This window comes from Mobula birostris, chromosome 1 (assembly GCF_030028105.1).
Source record: "Mobula birostris isolate sMobBir1 chromosome 1, sMobBir1.hap1, whole genome shotgun sequence".
NCBI lineage: Eukaryota > Metazoa > Chordata > Chondrichthyes > Myliobatiformes > Myliobatidae > Mobula > Mobula birostris.
In genome coordinates, this window is record NC_092370.1 from 147,112,350 (window position 1) to 147,131,590 (window position 19,241).

The 19,241-nt window shown below is 43.4% G+C and overlaps 1 protein-coding gene across 5 annotated transcripts in view; it reads right to left on the minus strand.

The window, feature by feature from the left end:
• zfpm2a (zinc finger protein, FOG family member 2a) overlaps nucleotides 1-19,241 on the minus strand; it is a 1,013,454-nt gene that overhangs the window by 593,662 nt on the left and 400,551 nt on the right. For all 5 annotated transcript variants that reach the window (XM_072263394.1, XM_072263386.1, XM_072263377.1 and 2 more), the window contains one exon: nucleotides 18,482-18,571. In XM_072263394.1, coding sequence (XP_072119495.1) covers nucleotides 18,482-18,571 — 90 coding nt within the window. The remainder of the gene's footprint in view (nucleotides 1-18,481; nucleotides 18,572-19,241) is intronic.

The window sequence follows — 19,241 nt, forward strand, 5'->3', positions numbered from 1 at the left end:
TCGTCCCGAAACGTCGACTATGCTTCTTCCTATGGATGCTGTCTGGCCTGCATTTTGTGTGTGTTGCTTGAATTTCCAGCATCTGCAGATTTCCTCGTGTTTGAGACTCAAAAACAGTTACTTTCCTCAAGCAAAATACTGATCAGCACCGCCACCCACTAACTCCAACACTACTTTCTTATTTACCATCAGTTACCTTCTAGAATACAGCTTTACGTCACTTTATGGGCATACAAGAAATGTACATAAGCTATCTTATGTATCTATATTTATTGTGAGATTTTTAAATTATTATTGTGTTCTTTATCTGTAGCTTGGGAGACAGGTGCCATTTTCTAAAACTGAAAGCACAAAGTCAAGAGGGCTTCATTGCTTGCTTGATACCAGGGTTAAGGACATCTCGAGGACTGGAGAGAAACTTGGAACAGGAAGGTAAACATCTAATTGTCATTGTGCACTTAAATAACAATTTCACTGATACAACTGAAAAGCAAGTTCTGCAGAAGGACAATGATATCATTGCTCCAAATTAAAAAAGGGTAACAATCTCTGAATTCTTACCTGAATAAGACAAATTGGCATTAGGTCAAGATGATCTGTGGTCAACAACAACTGGGTTTCAATTAACGGGCACTGGCACTGGGACTGAAGGAAGTATGAGCTGATCCATTGGGATGGGCTTCAGTTGAATAGGGCTGGGACAGGAGTCACAGTGAATTGTATAACTAGAGCTGCAGACACGACTTTAGATAAATAACGGGGTGAAGGATTAAGGCAAGTTTATAAAGTTGAAGACAAAGAGCAGTGAACAACTAACAAAGGCTGATTAAAATTACAAAGAAGGAGACAATAAAATTATGACAGTGCAGTAGAAGTATGAGAAAACAGAAATAAATCTATACAAATTTTTATCTGTTTCTTTATTTAGAGATAGATGAGGAACAGGCCCTTCCAGCCCAAGTTACAATGACCGAACAACCTACTAACTGCTACATCTTTGGAATGTGGGAGGTAATCAGAGTACCCACAGAGCACTCATGGAGAGGATGTACTAACTCCTTACAGATGGCTAAATCCATTTATTAGTTCTTTAAGGTTGTCATAGCTGGGGGAGATAGTGGAGATAAGCTGTGACTACCTACCAAATGCTCCCAATGATATACATCCTAAATAGCCTCTGACAACTAAATTCAGCTCCTGGCCTTCACATGCGGCTTAGCTACTAAACCTAGCAAGAACTATTTCTACTGATGGGGAGAAGGGGTAAAGGTGGGTTACTGGTGCCTTAAAACCAGTCACTTCGGACAGATGGAGCTTGTCAGCCATGGTTGGCAGATCATGGAGAAGGAAAATTCTGATCTCAAACCTCTGCTGCTTTGCAGTTATATCCATTCATGGGGAAAGCCTCGGGTGTAATCCTTGCGGAAAAGTCCAGAGCTGAAGTCCCTAAGGCAGTCCAGAAGAGCTCAATACCTTCTATGCTTGCTTTGATCATTAGAACAGGGAAGAATGATTGTGCACTCCCATGACTCCTAATGATCCTTTGGTCTCAGTGCCTGAACATGATGTGCAGGCTGCCTTCAAGAGGGTGAATCCAAGGAAAGCATCCAGTCCAGACGGAGTACCTGGCCGACTACTGAAGACCAGTGCTGACCAAAACTGGCTGGTATGTTCATAGATATCTTTAACCTCTCACTCCAGCAGTGTTTGGTACCCCACCTGCTTCAAGCAGGCATCAATGGTACCGGTGTCCAATAAGAGTGAGGTAACCTGTCTCAATGACTATCGCCCAGTGGCACTTACATCCACAGTGATGAAGTGTTTTAAGAGGCTGGTGTTGGAGCAGATCAGCTCCTGTACAACTCCCCTACCGAAGCAACAAGTCTAGGGCAGATGTTCTCTCGTTGGCTCTTCACACAGCTTTGGAATATCTGTACAATAAAGATATATACATCAGAATGCTCTTTTATCAATTACAGCTCAGCATTCAACACCATCATCCCCTCAAAACTAATCAGTAAACTCCAAGACCTGGGCTTCAATACCTCCTTGTGCAATTGGATCCTGGATTTCCTCACTTGAAGACCCCAGTCTGTTCAGATTGGCAACAAATCTCATCCACGATCTTAATCAGCGCAGGAGCACCACAGGGATGTGTACTTAGCCCCCTGCTCTACTCGCTTTACACCTATGACTGTGTGGCCAAGTACTGCCGCAACACCATACACAAGTTTGCTGACAGTACCACTGCGTTGGGCGTATCAAAGGGAGTGATGAAACAGCATACAGGAGGGACATAGAAAATTTGGCTGAGTGGTATAATAACAACAACCTCTCACCCAATGACAATAAGACCAACGAACTGATTGTGGACTTCGGGACAGGAAAACCAGAGGTCCATGAGCCAGTAATCATCGGAGGATCAGAGGTGGAGAGGGTCAGTATCTTTAAATTCCTGGGTGTCACTATCTCAGAAGACCTGTTATATAAATATAATTGTGAAGAAAACATATCAGTGCCTTTACTTCCTCAGGAGTCTGTGGAAATTCAGCATGTCATCAAAACCTTGACAAACTTCTATAGATGTGTGGTGGAAACTGTGCTGACTGACTCCATTACAGCCTGGTATGGCAACACTAATGCCTTTGAGCAGAAAGTCCTACAAAATGTAGTGGATTCGACCCAGTACATCACAGTTAAACCTTCCCAATCATTGAGCACACCCACATGAAACATTGCTGTAGGAAAGCAGCATCCATTATCAGAGATTCCACCTCGCCCCCCCCCCCCACCCAGGCCTTGCTCTTTTCTCAATGCTACCATCAGGTAGAAGGTACAAGTGCCTCAGGACTTGCATCACCAGGTTCAAGAACAGTTACTACTTCTCAACCTTCAGGCTCCTAAACAAAAGGGAATAATTACACTCATTTAAGCAAGCAAGTTTATTTCAAACCCAAGGTAATTTAAAGTGCTTTACACAGAACAAGATATAAAAATCAAACAGCAAATTTCAGACAATATACAAGAGAATAAAATCACACAAAATAGATACGATAGAAAATAGATACGATAGATAGAAGTTACAGTGCAGGAGATTCTAATCAAAAGCTACAGCGAAATGATAAGTTTTAAGCCTCAATTTAAAAAAGCTTCAAGTTGGGGCAGACTTCAGATTCTGTGGAAGGTTATTCCAGATATGTGGAGCATACTAACGAAAAGCTCCTTCACCATGTTTAGTTTTGACACTGGGGGCGGTAAGCAGACCCATGCAGACGACCTGAGAGCTCAGGAAGGTTCATAATGCAGCAAGAGATCAGGGATGTATTTTGGCCCTAGACCATTCAATGCTTTATAAACCAGTAGAAATATTTTAAAGTCAATCCTCTGATAGATGAAGCTATTGTAGTGATCTGAGAGCTGGAGTGATATGTTCCACTTTCTGCATCGTTAAGTATTAAGAGTTTATACTGTACACAGTTTTATAGTACTGTGATACCATTGCTAGTGTTCTGACTTGTTCTGTATTTCACTTAAATACATAACTTGTTACTCAGTTGAATGGCAATTTGTCTTTCATACTTTTTTAAATATTTCCATGCAACTTTGGTTAATTGGGGCAGCCACTTAAATGGGCTATAATGTACAAGTCCTAATGTGTCCCAATTAAGCAAAATCCACTGTATTTTAAAAAAAAAGATGAGGCAAACTTCAATCAGACTTAAGAAATAAAATGGAAAATAAGGAAACAGCAATCTTTGCAAAATTACCTTACCTGAATTTACAGTTAAAGACTCTGAAAGTACACCAATAGTACAAACTTCAGGGACAAAAAGAAAAGAGTATGTTTTAAATTGTCACTACAACAAAGGAAAATACACTTAAGAAATTAATGAGACTAAAGGCCAACTAGATTTCTGGACATGATGGTCTACGTTCAAGGGTGTGAAAAGTTGCAAATGCAGAAATAGTGGAAGAAATGAGGGAAAAACAAAAGCAGGAAGCAATAAGAGGATTAGCCTGTTATCTGTTGTGAAAAATGCTAAAATCCAACATTAAGAAAACAGAAATGTGACACTTATAAAACAACAATACAATTAAACAGAATCAATATGGTTCTCTGAAAGGAAAATGATATTTAGCAAATTTATAAGGGAGTTTATTGAGAATATAATCCACTGGGGAACCAGTAGATATAATGTATTTGGATTTCTAAATACCATTTGACAAGTAGCTAGACTATCTGACTTCCTTCTTCTGGCAACCAACACTGTTGCTAACAACCCCTGTGATCATGTTAGAAGGTGGCACAACCAACAGAATCAAACACTTCTCACCAATCCAGCCATCGCCTGAACATATGGCTCTCTGTCCCCCATCCAATTGGGGGTTTTGTTTGAGCAAGGAATGTCAGGAGATCTCAAATGGAAATGATCCAGACTCCACCAAGATTTTAAGTTGGAGGCATTTGGGATGCAGAGTGAGTGAGTGAGTTTGAAGGAACGAAAATGCAGCTTTTTTATTATTTCCTGAATTCTTCTTAATATTAACATTTTCTTCAAAATATGACATTCACCCAGGGGTCTATGTATAACAGGATTAAGCAAGGACAACAAAAATAAGCTCCCTTCCCCTCAATCAAGTATCCAACGGTCTGTTGCAAGATGGAGACTCTCTAAACCAGGAACCATATCTAGCAAGAAAAGGAGGTGGCATGTTAGCAATGATTGTGGATCGTTTTCCCTTCAGACCTCTTCTGACCTGCTGATGTTATTTTGCACCTAAGTACTATGACTAGTCATAATTCTTTCCTTTTTGTACTGATGACCTCCAGTCAACTCATATATGGCCGGTGGCGATGCGCTGAGAGTGGGCAACTATACTGCAAGCCTAACAATAAATGAAAATGAATAAATAGAATCAACAATAAATAGGAAATGTGATAATAAACATCAACTCCTTAAAAAAAGGAAAATGAACCCATTGTTTCCAGTGGAGTCACAAGATACAGCAGTTGCTGGAATCTGGAGCAAAAAAAAATACACTGCAGGATGAGCTAACTAGGTCAGGCAGCATCTGCACATTTAGGACAGTCAACATTTTTGGTTGAAGCCTTTACAGGATGCAGAAATGTCAAATAACCTTTAGCCTCCACAGATGCTGCCTGATTTGCTGAGCTCCTCCAGCAGTTTATCTTTGGTTCCAGTTACATCATGTTGTATTCTTCAAATGTTCATAACACAAGACACTTCACAAGGCAGAGACAATAACTATCATGGTAGCTGTAAATGAAGATCAAATTTCTTAAATAAAAGCATTTTGCTTCCAAAGAATTTCAAAGGGAGAAGATAGTGTTGCACAAAATGATTTCAGCTTTGTTATATTCAGTGGGCACTTCAAATACAGCTTTGGTTTGGTGATGGGCTGCTTTGTTGCCAGAAAATGGAGAAAAGTCAGAATAGGAAGGACTATGGCCAGTGCTTTGGTTTATCCAATCTTTTGTCAGTTAAATAGAGATAAAATTGGACGGGGTGACTAGATGAGTAGAACAAGAGTTCCCAACCTTTTTGGTGCTATGGACCAATACTATTAAGCAAGGGATCTGTGGACCCCAGGTTAAAAACCTGACTTACAGGATCTAAAATTGACAAAATGTATTCGATAGTCTCCATACAATGTGAGCCCATTTCGCTTTGGATGCATACCTTCAAAGCCAAGTGTGGGCAGGGGATCATACAAGGTAATGCAGCGGTAATACTGTTCTGGACAGATGATCAGCGGAGTTAGTAAGACAGACGGCAGGTTGAGTCAGTGACGTGGAAGGTAAATACACTGTTAGCATTCATTTCGAGACGGCTAGAATGCAGGAGCAAGGATGCAATGCTTAGGCTTTATAAGGCATTAGTCAGACCACATTTGGAATATAATGAGCAGCTTTGGGCTCCTTATCAAAGAAAAGATGTGCTGGTATTGGAAATGGTCCAGAGGACATTCATGAGAATGATTCCAAAAATGAAAGTGTTAATATATCAGGAACATTTGATGGCTCTGAGCCTGTACTCACTGGAGTTTTGAAGAATGAAGGGGATCTCACTGAAACCTCTCGAATATTGTAAGGTCTACTTAGAGTGGATGTGGAGAGGATGTTTCCCATAGTGGAGGAGTCTGGAACCAGAGGGCACAGCCTCATAATTGAGAGCCATCCATTTACAAAAACGATGAGGAAAAATTTCTTTAGACAGATGGTGTTGAATCTGGGGAAAACAGAAATAAAGCAGTAAAGACGTCAGGAAAGACAGGCAGGTGATAGCGCAAATTTCTAGCCATTGGGATGAGTTGCAGAGCAATAAAGTTGCAGTGCAATCAAAGAGAAAAGTACCAAATACTGGCCTTAAGCTGTTATACTTAAATGCACGAGCATAAGGAATAAGGTGGATGATCTTGTCGTACAACTACAGATTGGCAGGTATGATATTGTGGCCATCACTGAGATGTGGCTAAAGGATGCATGTCTCAGGGAGCTGAACGTCCAAGGATACACGGTGTATCAGAAGGATAGGAAGGTAGGCAGAGGGGGTGGCATGGCTTTATTGCTAAGAAATGATATCAAATCATTAGAAAGAGGTGACATAGGATCGGAAGGTGCAGAATCTTTATGGGTTGAGCTAAGAAATTGCAGGGATAAAAGAACCCTGATGGCAGTTATATACAGGCCTCCAAACAGCTGCAGTGATGTGGACTACAAATTACAACAGGAAATAGAAAAGGCTTGTCAGAAGGGCAGTGTTATGATAATTGTGGGGGATTTTAACATGTGAATGGATTGGGAAAATCAGGTCAGCACTGGACCTCAAGAGAGAGAATTTGTAGAATGTCTGCGAGATGGCTTTTTAGAACAGCTTGTTGTTGAGCCCACTAGGGGATCGGCTGTACTGGATTGGGTATTGTGTAATGAACCGGAGGTGATTAGAGAGATTGAGGTGAAGGAACCCTTAGGAGACAGTGATCATACATGATTGAGTTCACTGTGAAATTTGAAAAAGAGAAGCTGAAATCCGATGCGTCAGTATTTCAGTGGAGTAAAGGAAATTATAGTCGCATGAGAGAGGAACTGGCCAACGATGACTGGAAAGGGACACTGGAGGGAAGGACGACAGAGCAGCAGTGGATGGGGATTATGCGAGAAATGAGGAAGGTGCAAGACAGGTGTAATCCAAAAAAGAAGAAATTTTCGAATGGAAAAAGGATGCAACTGTGGCTGACAAGAGAAGTCAAAGCCAAACTTAAAGCAAAGGAGAGGGCATACAAGGAAGCAAAAATTAGTGGGAAGACAGAGGATTGGGAAGTTTTTAAAAGCTTACAAAAGGAAACTAAGAAGGTTATTAAGGGGGAAAAGATGAACTATGAAAGGAGGCTAGTAAGTAATATCAAAGAGGATACTAAAAGCTTTTTCAAGTATATAAAGAGTAAAAGACAGGTGAGAGTAGATATAGGACTGATAGAAAATGATGCTGGAGAAATTGTAATGGGAGATAAGGAGATGGCGGAGGAACTGAATGAGTATTTTGCTCAGTCTTCACTGAGGAAGACATCAGCGGTATACCAGACACTCAAGGGTGGCAGGGAAGAGAAGTGTGCACAGTCACAATTATGACAGAGAAAGTACTCAGGAAGCTGAATGGTCTAAAGGTAGATAAATCTCCCGGACCAGATGGAATGCACCCTCGTGTTCTGAAGGAAGTAGCTGTGGAGATTGCGGAGGCATTAGCGATGATCTTTCAAAAGTCGATATATTCTGGCATGGTTCCAGAGGACTGGAAGATTGAAAATGTCAATCCGCTATTTAAGAAGGGGGAAAGGAAGCAAAAAGGAAACTATAGACCTGTTAGCTTGACATTGGTGGTTGGGAAGTTGTTGGAGTCGATTGTCAAGCATGAGGTTATGGAGTACCTGGAGGCATATGACAAGAAAGACAGAACTCAGCATGGTTTCCTTAAAGGAAAATCCTGCCTGACAAACTTATTACAATTTTTTGAGGAAATTACAAGTAGGCTAGACAAGGGAGATGCAATGGATGTTGTATATTTGGATTTTCAGAAGGCCTTTGACAAGGTGCCACACATGAGGCTACTTAACAAGTTAAGAGCCCATGGAATTATGGGAAAGTTACATACGTGGATAGGGTATTGGCTGATTGGCAGGAAACAGAGAGTGGGAATAAAGGGATCCTATTCTGGTTGGCTGCCGGTTATCAGTGGTGTTCCACAGGGGTCCATGTTGGGGACGCTTCTTTTTACGTTGTACATCAACGATTTGGATTATGGAATAGATGGCTTTGTGGCTGAGTTTGCTGATGATACAAAGATAGGTGGAGGGGCCGGTAGTGCTGAGGAAACAGAGAGTCTGCAGAGAGACTTGGATAGATTGGAAGAATGGGTAAAGAAGTGGCAAATGAAATACAACACACATCAAAGTTGTTGGTGAACGCAGCAGGCCAGGCAGCATCTCTAGGAAGAGGTACAGTTGACGTTTCGGGCCGAGACCCTTCGTCAGGACTAAATGAAAGAAGAGCTAGTAAGAAATTTGAAAGTGAGAGGGGGAGGGGGAGATCAAAAATGGTAGGAGAAGCCAGGAGGGGGAGGGATGGAGCCAAGAGCTGGACAGTTGATTGGCAAAAGGGATGGGAGGGGATCATTGGACAGGAGGCTCAGGGAGAAAGAAAAGGGAGGGTGGAGAAACCCAGAGGATAGGCAAGGGGTATAGTGAGAGGGACAGAGGGAGAGAAAGGAGAGCGAGAAAGAATGTGAGTATATACATAGATAACGGATGGGGTGTGAGGGGGAGGTGGAGTATTAGCGGAAGTTTGAGAAGTCAATGTTCATGCCATCAGGTTGGAGGCTACCCAGACACAATATAAGGTGTTGTTCCTCCAACCTGAGTGTGGCTTCATCTTTACAGTAGAGGAGGCCGTGGATAGACATATCAGAATGGGAATGGGACATGGAATTAAAATGTGTGGTCACTGCGAGATCCTACGTCCTCTGGCGGACAGAGCATAGAGGTTCAGTGAAACGATCTCCCAGTCTGCGTCGGGTCTCGTCAATATATAAAAGGCCACATCGGGAGCACCGGATGCAGTATATCACCCCAGCCGACTCACAGGTGAAGTGTCGCCTCACCTGGAAGGACTGTCTGGGGCCCTGAATGGTGGTAAGGGAGGAAGTATAGCGGGAGGATGGAGTGAGAGCAAACTTGCGTGAAATGAGGGAGATGTGTTTGAGAGCAGAGTTGATGGTGGAGGAAGGGAAGCCCTTTTCTTTAAAAAAGGACATCTCCCTCATCCTGGAATGAAAAGCCTCATCCTGAGAGCAGATGCGGCGGAGACGGAGGAATTGCGAGAAGGGGATGGCATTTTTGCAGGAGACAGGGTGAGAAGAGGAATAGTCCAGATAGCTGTGAGAGTCAGTAGGCTTATAGTAGACATCAATAGATAAACTGTCTCCAGAGATAGAGACAGAAAGATCTAGAAAGGGAAGGGAGGTGTCAGAAATGGACCAGGTAAACCTGAGGGCAGGATGAAAGCTGGAGGCAAAGTAACTTTGCATTGTGATCACTGGATCCGAAGTGCTCCCCAACACAAACCTCCGTCACCTGACCTATCTCATTCCCTAACAGGAGATCCAACACTGCCCCTTCTCTAGTTGGTACCTCTATGTATTGGTGCAAAAAACTATCCGGCACACATTTTACAAACTCCAAACCATCCAGCCCTTTTACAGTGTGGGCTTCCCAATCTGTGTGTGGAAAATGAACATCTCCCACAATCACAACCTTGTGCTTACTACAAATATCTGCTATTTCCTTACAAATTTGCTCTTCCAATTCTCACTCCCCATTTGGTGGTCTATAATACACCCCCCTAAGAGTTACTACACCTTTCCCATTCCTCAATTCCACCCAAATAGCTTCCCTAGAGGAGCCCTCTGATCTATCCTGCCAGAGCACCGCTGTAATATTTTCTCTGACAAGCAATGCAACACCTCCCCCTCTTGTCCCTCCGATTCTATCACACCTGAAGCAATTAAATCCAGGAACATTTAGTTGCCAATCACACCTCTCCTGTAACCATGTTTCACTAATAGCTACCTCATCATACTTCCAGGTATCAATCCATGCTTTAAGCTCCTCCACCTTTCTTATAATGCTCCTAGCATTAAAATAAATGCATTTAAGAAATTTTCCACCTCTTACTCTCTGTTTATCACTAACGGTACAAACCACTTTACTATTTTCTTTTTCTTCCTTCTTCCCTACATCTGTTCCTACACTCTAGTTCCCCTCCCACCTCGTATCTAGTTTAAATCCACCGGAGCCTCTCTAGCAAATCTACCTGCAAGAATATTTGTTCCCCTCCAGTTTAGTTGTAGACCGTCCTGCCAGAACAGGCCCCACCTTCGCTGGAAAACTGCCCAATTATCTATAAATCTGAAGCCCTCCCTCCTGCACCATGTCTTCAGCCACGTGTTGATCTGCTCAATCTTACTATTTTTAAACCAGCCTGCACATGGAACTGGTAGCAATCCTGAGATTGCTATCCTGGAGGTCCTGTCCTTTAACTTGGCTCCTAACTCCATAAACTCTCCTTTCAGGACCTCCTCACTCTTCCTACCCACATCATTGGTCCCTACATGGACCACGACATCTGGCTGCTCACTCTCCCACTTGAGAATACCAAGGACTTGATCCGAGATATCGCGGACCTTCGCACCAGGGAGGCAACAGACCATCCGGGATTCTCGATCTCTTCCACAGAACCCTTTATCTGTCCCCCTAACTATTGAATCCCCAATCACTACTGCTCTCCTCTTTCCCTTCCTTCCCTTCTGAGTTGAGGGTCTCATCTCAGTGCCAGAGACGCAACCACTGCAACTTGTCCCTGGTAGGTCGCCCCATCAACAGTATCCAAAATGATGTACTTATTGCTGGTGGGTACGGCCACAGGGGTGCTCTGCTCATTCTGTCTATTCCCCTTCCCTCTCCTGACAGTCACCTGTCTCCGGACCCTTAGGGGTAATTATCTCCCTGTAACTCCTCTCTATTTCTGCCTCTGCCTCCCAAATGATCCGAAGTTCATCCAGCTCCAGTTCCCTAACTCGGTTTGTCAGGAGCTGCAGCTGGATGTACCTTTCGCAGGTGTAGTTATTAGGGACAATTGTGCTCACCCTGACTTCCCACATCCTGCAAACAGAGCACTCAACTGCCTCTATTACCTACTCTTAAGGTAATTAGATTTATTAAAGGAACTTACCCGGCCTTACCACACTTGGAGTGAACCTCTTCCTCAGCCTCTGCTCGCCGAAGCCTCAGGAGCCAAAGCCTTCCTACTCTGTCCCCCTCTACTCCATCACCCGCTCCGTTAATCTGCTCTCTTTTAAATATTCCCGCTACCTCACAGTCCGACTTACATGCGCTGGCGCAGTCATGCCCTGTTCAACTGCCTAAGAAAATGACCGACTTCCATAAACTGCTCTCTTTTAAATACTCCCGCTGCCTCACGGTCCGACTTACACACGCTTGCGCAGTCGTGCCCCATTCAACTGCCGAAGAAGAAAAAAAATGATATCAAAGAGAGGTAGACTATCTTGCAGCACGGTGTGTTCATAACAATTTGGAGCTTAATGCTATCAAGACAATGGAAATGAGAAGTGACTTCCACTGACAACCCCCTATCTGGCACCTTTGGAAATTAATGGTCAGGCTGTGGTCAAGTTATTTGAATTCCTGGGGACTACCATTACCAAAACATTGAAGTGGGATAAGCATGTTACATTCACCTCTAGGAATGCCCAGCAAAGATTGTCTTTCCTACACCAGCATGGGAAACTTAACATCTTAGGGTGTATCTTGATGATAGTTTACTCAGTCATCATTGAGAGTGTTGTGACTACTTCTATCACCCGCCACCTCCCCCTTCTCCAGGTCCAGATTGCAGCAAGTGGTCCACTCAGTGAAGAACATCTTTGGCTGTCAGCCACCAACATTAAAAGACCTGTTCATCACCATAGTGAAGAAAAGAGTTGGAAAAATTACTGCTGACTCCACCTATCCTAGCAGTCACTTATTCACCATATTGGGGATCAGGGATATGCTACAAGTCCACTACCATCAGGACTACATCTCGTCTCCAAAGCTTCTTTCCTGTAGCTCTCCAGCTTCCCAACAAAACTGACTCAGGTGTAATAATACCCTAATTGTCCCTGCACAACATCTGTTCTCCTTGCTCTATTGATAATTATTTAGTCTGTTCATATATTCACATTTAAGTTTGATTATTGCACTAATTGTTGATTGCTTTTGGCTGTATACACTATTGTCTTGAAAATTGTTGGTTGCTACTGTGTTGTCTGTTATGGTAATATCCTGTGTTATATGCTTGGCATCAAATCACAATCAATTCTGGTCTGGTAAGTTTTTATAGGCATCCGTTAGTTTCATGAGACCATGGATTTGCACCTTGGAAGGTTTCCAAGGTTGTATGTAAGACCAACAGTTGCCCATGCTGCAAGTCTCCCTTCTCCACGCCACCGATGTTGTCCCAAGGAAAGGGCATTAGGACCCATACAGCTTGGCACCGGTGTCGTCGCAGAGCAATGCCTTGCTCAAGGATACAACACACTGCCTCAGCCAAGGCTCAAATTAGCAGCCTTCAAATCACTAGGCAAACGCCTTAACCACTTGGCCACGCGCCAACACACTGGTCTGGTATGTTTTACATACTGGCAATAAAGTGATTCTGATTTGGACTACCATAGCGCAGAGTGGAAAACTGCAGTATATGTGGAAATGTCAGCTGATGTGCTGCAACACTGTGGGGTAATTTAATAGATGGAAATGTACAGAATTCACAGCCACCAGCATTGAGTTGGGGTTCACTTTAAGAGGCTGGTCTGATGTAAAGTACTTTTACGACACCTTGTGTTCAGTGTTTGGAGTACAATAAATGAGTTGCTACAATTTTTCTTCATCATAAAATGCCTCCACTGTTTTTATTTGTGAATATTGACATTGGTGACCCTAATGCTCTAGGACAAATCCAGAGTTATTGAATGTGACGGCCAACACAGTCACTTTGAAACTGACGGAGCTTTGGGAGCAAAATGCCATTGCTTGGTTTGTACATGCTAAGGCTCAATTACGCTGCGAGAAATCTCCACCAACACCAAATATTTCGATGTGGTAGCGTCTCTCAGCAACTCCGTGGCTGCAAGAGTGGTGAGTCTACTAGGACACCCATCTGAGCACAACACTGATCACTAAAAACTCACCCTTTTGGACTATCGGAATTGGAGAATGCCAGACATTTGCTCCCCTTGCCCAGCTTCGCCGATACCAAGCCATCGGAGCTAATGGACTCTCCTGAATCTCCTGGGAAATCACCATCCTTGTTTTATTTTTAAAGAACTCTTCATGCAGCGAATGCCTGATCAAGTTCACATTGCCCTCACCAAGGCAGCCATGAAGGACAATAGGGAGCTTGCTAAAATGGCTGATAGTCTGCATTCAGCCAGCCAGCGGCGCATCATTCTTCCTCCTTTCTCTACCTCAATAAGCACGGTCAGCAAGGACCCCAACATAAGGATCAGCCATGATCATAATAAATGGCGGTGCGGGCTCGAAGGGCCGAATGGCCTACTCCTGCACCTATTTTCTATGTTTCTATGACACACAGGCCTGCGAATCCACCAACACTGAGCCCGTCTTTTTGCCACACTTCCTTGGTACCAATGCTTGGAAGTGCCAACCACCTTGCAGCTTCAACTGTGCCAGCGCATCGAGACAAGAGAGGTCCGTCAACACCATGTGTTTCAGCTGCCAGGGCCGTCTACTGTTCATTATGTACACCCTCAGGGCAACGCTTCCTGTGTAACACAGGTGCTCAAGTGACCGTGCTGCCAGCTTCGCCTATTGATGAGAAGGCAAAGAGCGATGAAACCTCACCAGAGGCCACTAACCACAGCAAAATCCAGACTTATGGGACACAACAGATGACACACCACTTCAGTGGACAACATTACACTTGGGATTTCATCCTGCCTAAAGTGGCTAGACCTCTGCTCAGTGCAGATTTCCTGTGTGCTCAAAGACTACTGGTCAATCGTAAGAATAGGCTGACTTGTGTATGTCAACAACTTTTGGGTCGTTACTTTGCTCTCCCAGTAAGTTCTCCACAACGTCTCTGTCAAGTGCATGCACTACCACACACGAGTTTACTCAACTGCTGAGTGAATTCCCAGACCTCACCAAGCCCTCATTTACCACTAGCCACAAAACATGGGATCGAGCACTATATTTCTGTAACTGGCGCGCCAGCCCATGCCCGCAAGGGTAGACTGGACCCAGAAAAGCTGACAACCACGAAGGCTGAGTTTGCCAACATGGAAAGACTTGGCCTTGTACACCAGTCGAAGAGTCCCTGGGCTTCACCCCTCCATATGGTCCCTAAATCCGATGGTGGTTGCTGTCCATGTGGTGATCACCGACGTCTTAACGAGGCCAACACCTCCCATCATTACCCGGTCCCACACATCCAGCTCTTTACAACACACCTAGCCAAAAAGTTCATCTTTTTCAAAAGTAGATCTAGTTAGAGGCTACCATCAGGTGCCCATGTGCTGGGAGGACATTCTCAAGATGGCTGTGATAACCCCGTTTGGGTTCTTTCATTTTCTACGCATGCTGCTTAGGCTGAAAAATGCAGCAGAGATTTTCCAATGGCTGATGGACTCTGTATTAAAATATTTATATTTTCTTTTAGTTTACCTGGATGACATACTTGTTGCTAGTGCATCCAAATCCGAGCCTGTATCTCAGCTCCGCACACTTTTTGAGCACTTAAGGCAACACGGGTTGATTACTAACCCTGCTAAATGACAGTTTGGATTGTCAACCATTAACTTTCTTGGCCTTTGCATCTCCACAATAGGTGCGGAACCTCTCCCATCAAAAGTAGCCAATATTGTGGATTTCTCATCACCTTACACTACTAATAAACTACAGGAGTTCTGCAATATGGTGAATTTCTATCACCGCTTCATTCTGCAAGCTGCTGAACTTCTGCTCTCCCTATATAGTGCGTTTAAAGGCAATACCACTAATCACATGCTCAACTGGTCAGCGGACATGACCAGGGTATTTGATGACACCAAATGAGCTCTTTCCAATGCAACCCTGTTGGCACAACACTCTCCAAAGCACCTATAGCTATTACTACTTGTAGTCAGTGCTGTGCACAAACAGTGGTTGGAGGCATGTGGCAGTCGCTCACGTTCTTCAGTCGGCAGCTCCGTCCCTCTGAAAGGAAGTACAGCACATTTGACCATGAGCTTCTTGGTCTCTATCTGGCTGTCCAATATTTTAGTTTCCTTCTAGAGGGTTGCCAATTCACAGTGTGTGTTGACCACAAATCCCTCATGCAAACAATGGCCAAAATATCAGACCCTTGGTCTGCATGGCAACAATGCCAACTGGACAACATATCAGAATCACAACTGATATACAACGTATCAAGGGGTAAAATAATGCCATGGCCAATTGCCTCTCATGGCCAGCTATTAAGGTCGTACACAAAGGGGTTGATTGACTATGCCGGCACAGTAGCTGACCAAGCTACTGACCCAGAGATCCAGGCTTACTGAACAGCAGTAACAGGCCAGCGGTTGGCTGCCATTAAGTTCGGGGAAGCTGTGGTTTTTCTCCTGTGTGATGTCTCAACCAGCCCCCCTCACTCCATACTGCCCACAAACTGGAGGTGGACTCCATACATGTCCTCCCACATCCGGGCCAAAAGGTCTCACAGAAACTGGTTGTACCAAAGCTTGTGTGGCATGTCCTTAGAAAGGACATGCACAATTGGAGTGCTAGTGGGCAAAAATTAACCGTCATATCCATTGACACCTTTTGAGGTCCCTGAGAGATAGCTTGACCATGTCAAAATGGACCTTGTTGGTCCTCTTGCCGCCCTCACGCAGCTTCGTGCACCTCTTTACTACTATGCTGGACCGTAGCACCAGGTGGCCAGAGGTTGTCCCACCAGCGTCAATGACGGCCGCAGACGTGGCTCAAGCATTCATCAGCACCTGGGTTGCTCGGTTTGGCACCCATCTGGTATTTCTGCTGACCCCAGTCCCCAATTCATAGCAGACGTCCGGGCTGTGAAGGCCTGGAACCTCAGCATTAGGCTACATTACACCACAGCATATCACCCACAGTCCAATAGCCTATGCAAGTGGTTTCACCGCTCCTTAAAGGCTGCTCTAAGGGCTTCCCTGGATGACTGTTGGCATGATCGTCTCCTGTGGGTCCTGCTGGGGCTCAGACCAGCTCCAAAAGAGGACCTGCAGTTGTCCATGGCTGAATTAGTATACCGGCAGTCATTATGAGTGTGAGGTGATTTAATTCCTGATGCCACAACCATCTGGTGGGCCTTCCCCAGTAAATTCAATTCCTTCTCTCCTATTCCTACCTCCCATCATGGCATACAGCACTCTTGGGTTCCTGTTGACCTACATTCCACCTCGTTTGATTTCATCCACAATGATGCACTCCAACATCCACTTAGGCCCCCTCTTACAATGGCCCATTCTGCATTTTAGAATGAAGAGAAAAGACTTTTATCATAGCTAAGAGGGGTAAGCATAAATGTATTTCGGTAGATCACCTTAAACTGCCCCACCAAGATATGGGGAATTCTGCCACCATGCCCCTGCCATCACGACGTGACCATGAGCATCTCTCGACAAGCCAAAGGCCTCTGCTATGCTTCCACCCATGGAACATAGGATCCGAACCGGGCGGCTCATCCGAGCTCCGGACAGGCTCACAATGCCGGTTTTAGTGAATTCTGGGGGGACACAATTCATAGCCACTGACATTGAGTGGAGGTTCACTTTAATGGAGTGGAGGCTGGCCTGATGTAATGATGTCAATTACTTTTCCTGCACTTCGTGTTGAGATTTTTGGAGCACAATAAATGAGTTGCCACTTTTCTTCTTAGACATAAGGCACCTCTGCCATTTCTATTTGCGAAAACCTACAATACATTGTGAGTTACTGATGAAAAAGGGCTGTGAAATTAATGAACAATGTGGGTATGGGATAAAAGTCTAAAGAACTGGAGGGCAGAACATGAAAAAAACATCAGATAATGTACTTCAGTATTACTGAAAGTGTTTCAGTACTCCAGATCATGTACCAGCACCCATCACTGCTCTCCAAGAATTGTGGAGATAGAATTACTGAATATATTCAAGGTGGAAACTAGCAAAAATGTTAATTGCAAAGGAGTTACGAGGTATGGCAGGGAGAGTGGGGAGGTGGTTTGAGGCCAAGATTGGTATAGCAGCCTCAAGGGTAAATCACCTTTACTCCTGTTCTTGATAGATAAAAATAATAAGAAATGCAAATTAAAACATTGAAATTCTCCCTTTTTAGTTAAGTATTTCTGATAATTTCAATTATTTCACAATTCATTTCAAAGTGTCGTGTTCTGACAGATTTTACTCATAACTTTCATGTGCCATAGTAACCTGGGGTATATCCCATCTTGCCCATCATCTATCCTAATGCCCTCAAAAGCTCATTTACCATCGGGAAAAGTCCTCTTCACAGTCTTATCTCACCCATTCACTTAGAGTGGCACAGCAAAATAATGGAAGCAGATCTGGAACCATCTCCAAGATTCCCTGCGGTCAGATTTTCTGGGCCCTGGCATTTATATTGTTGGCTGGTGTAACTCATGCAAGGAAACCCAGAGTGTCAGGTTACCCACTCTCACCCCATTAAAGTTGATGGAAGTGGAACAAACTTCAGGATTCGGGCAAGGATTGGCATTGGGCAGTAGGATGGGTAAGTGGAGATGAGGCTTTTACATATTAAAAAATTTGAATTGTCAAAGAATAAACAAGACACCGGGGGAACTCAGCAAGCCAGGTAGTACCTGCAGAGGAAACGGACAGTCAATGCCTCAGGTCTCCCATGGTGATAGATGCTGCCTGATTCACCCAGTTCCTCCAGCTATCTTGTTTACTGATACAGATTCCAGTCTTATTCATTTATATCAAGTTGGTAAGGACATTGAAACAAAACTGGATCCCTCATTTGGAAAAGAGACGTATTTATAATTGATGGAGAGCAATTGCAGGCCTGCTCAAAAGCAGTCATCTATTTTCACTTGACATTAAAAAAAACTTTTCCTCAACTAAGAAAAGCCTCTAAACAGGTGTTTTCAGATCATGCAGCAGCTTCTACTTTATAATGTATTATCACAAAGGTCAAAAGCAAATTAAATTCTAACAGCATCTTTACACACATTTAGAATAAAAATAAAATTTATCAGCTACAGTATGTAATTTGATTATCTGATAAAGCAATATTCACAGTAACAAAAATAAAGAAATAAAATAGATGGGGGAAAGCTGAGATGTACCTGGTCCATTCCAGTCTTCCAGCTCCAAGTTAGACTGGCTTGGCTTTTCTCCATCCGATTCTGCTGCTTCCTGACTGCCATCTTCATCACCTAAAGTGTACAAGGATCTTATTTACTTTCATGATAGCTGTCTCCTTAAATGAAAACTAAAATACAATTAGTAAAAATAACAGTCAACCACCAGATAAATGTACTTTCATGCAAGTTGCCAACTAATTGATCCAAATAGAAAGTTCAAATGATTAGCTTTTATCAGTTGTAATGTGCTACAGAAATAAATAGCCTCAAACATTTGTATGAAACCCTGCATAAATTCAATGTAGATGTAGAAAATTTCAGTTACCTGGGAGACACAAAAAGTCAATTGATAAGTCTAAGCCATTTTAAAAATCCATGAAAATGTTAATTAGCAGTGTCTGTGTATAGGTAGTGCTCCTAATATGCGCCTGGTATTGGTTGAAGTAATGATATGTGGTCCTCTTCCTATTCATCTGGACCCCCTAGCAGATTTGCTACTCAAGATGTGGAATGATGCCACTATTGGACAACAGTATTGTTTTGTCACCTGCAACTGAGCAGGACAAATTAATATTCCCTTTAGAGATTAGAATTTTCCTGGCACTGGCTTGCCAAATAGAGAAGTTCTATTCAAATTAATAGCTTTAATGTGTCATTATTATACAGATTTTATAGTCTAGCTTCTGTGTAGCATGCCAGATCTCTGATAGGTAACAACGTCTTTGAAATCAGGAACTTGCAT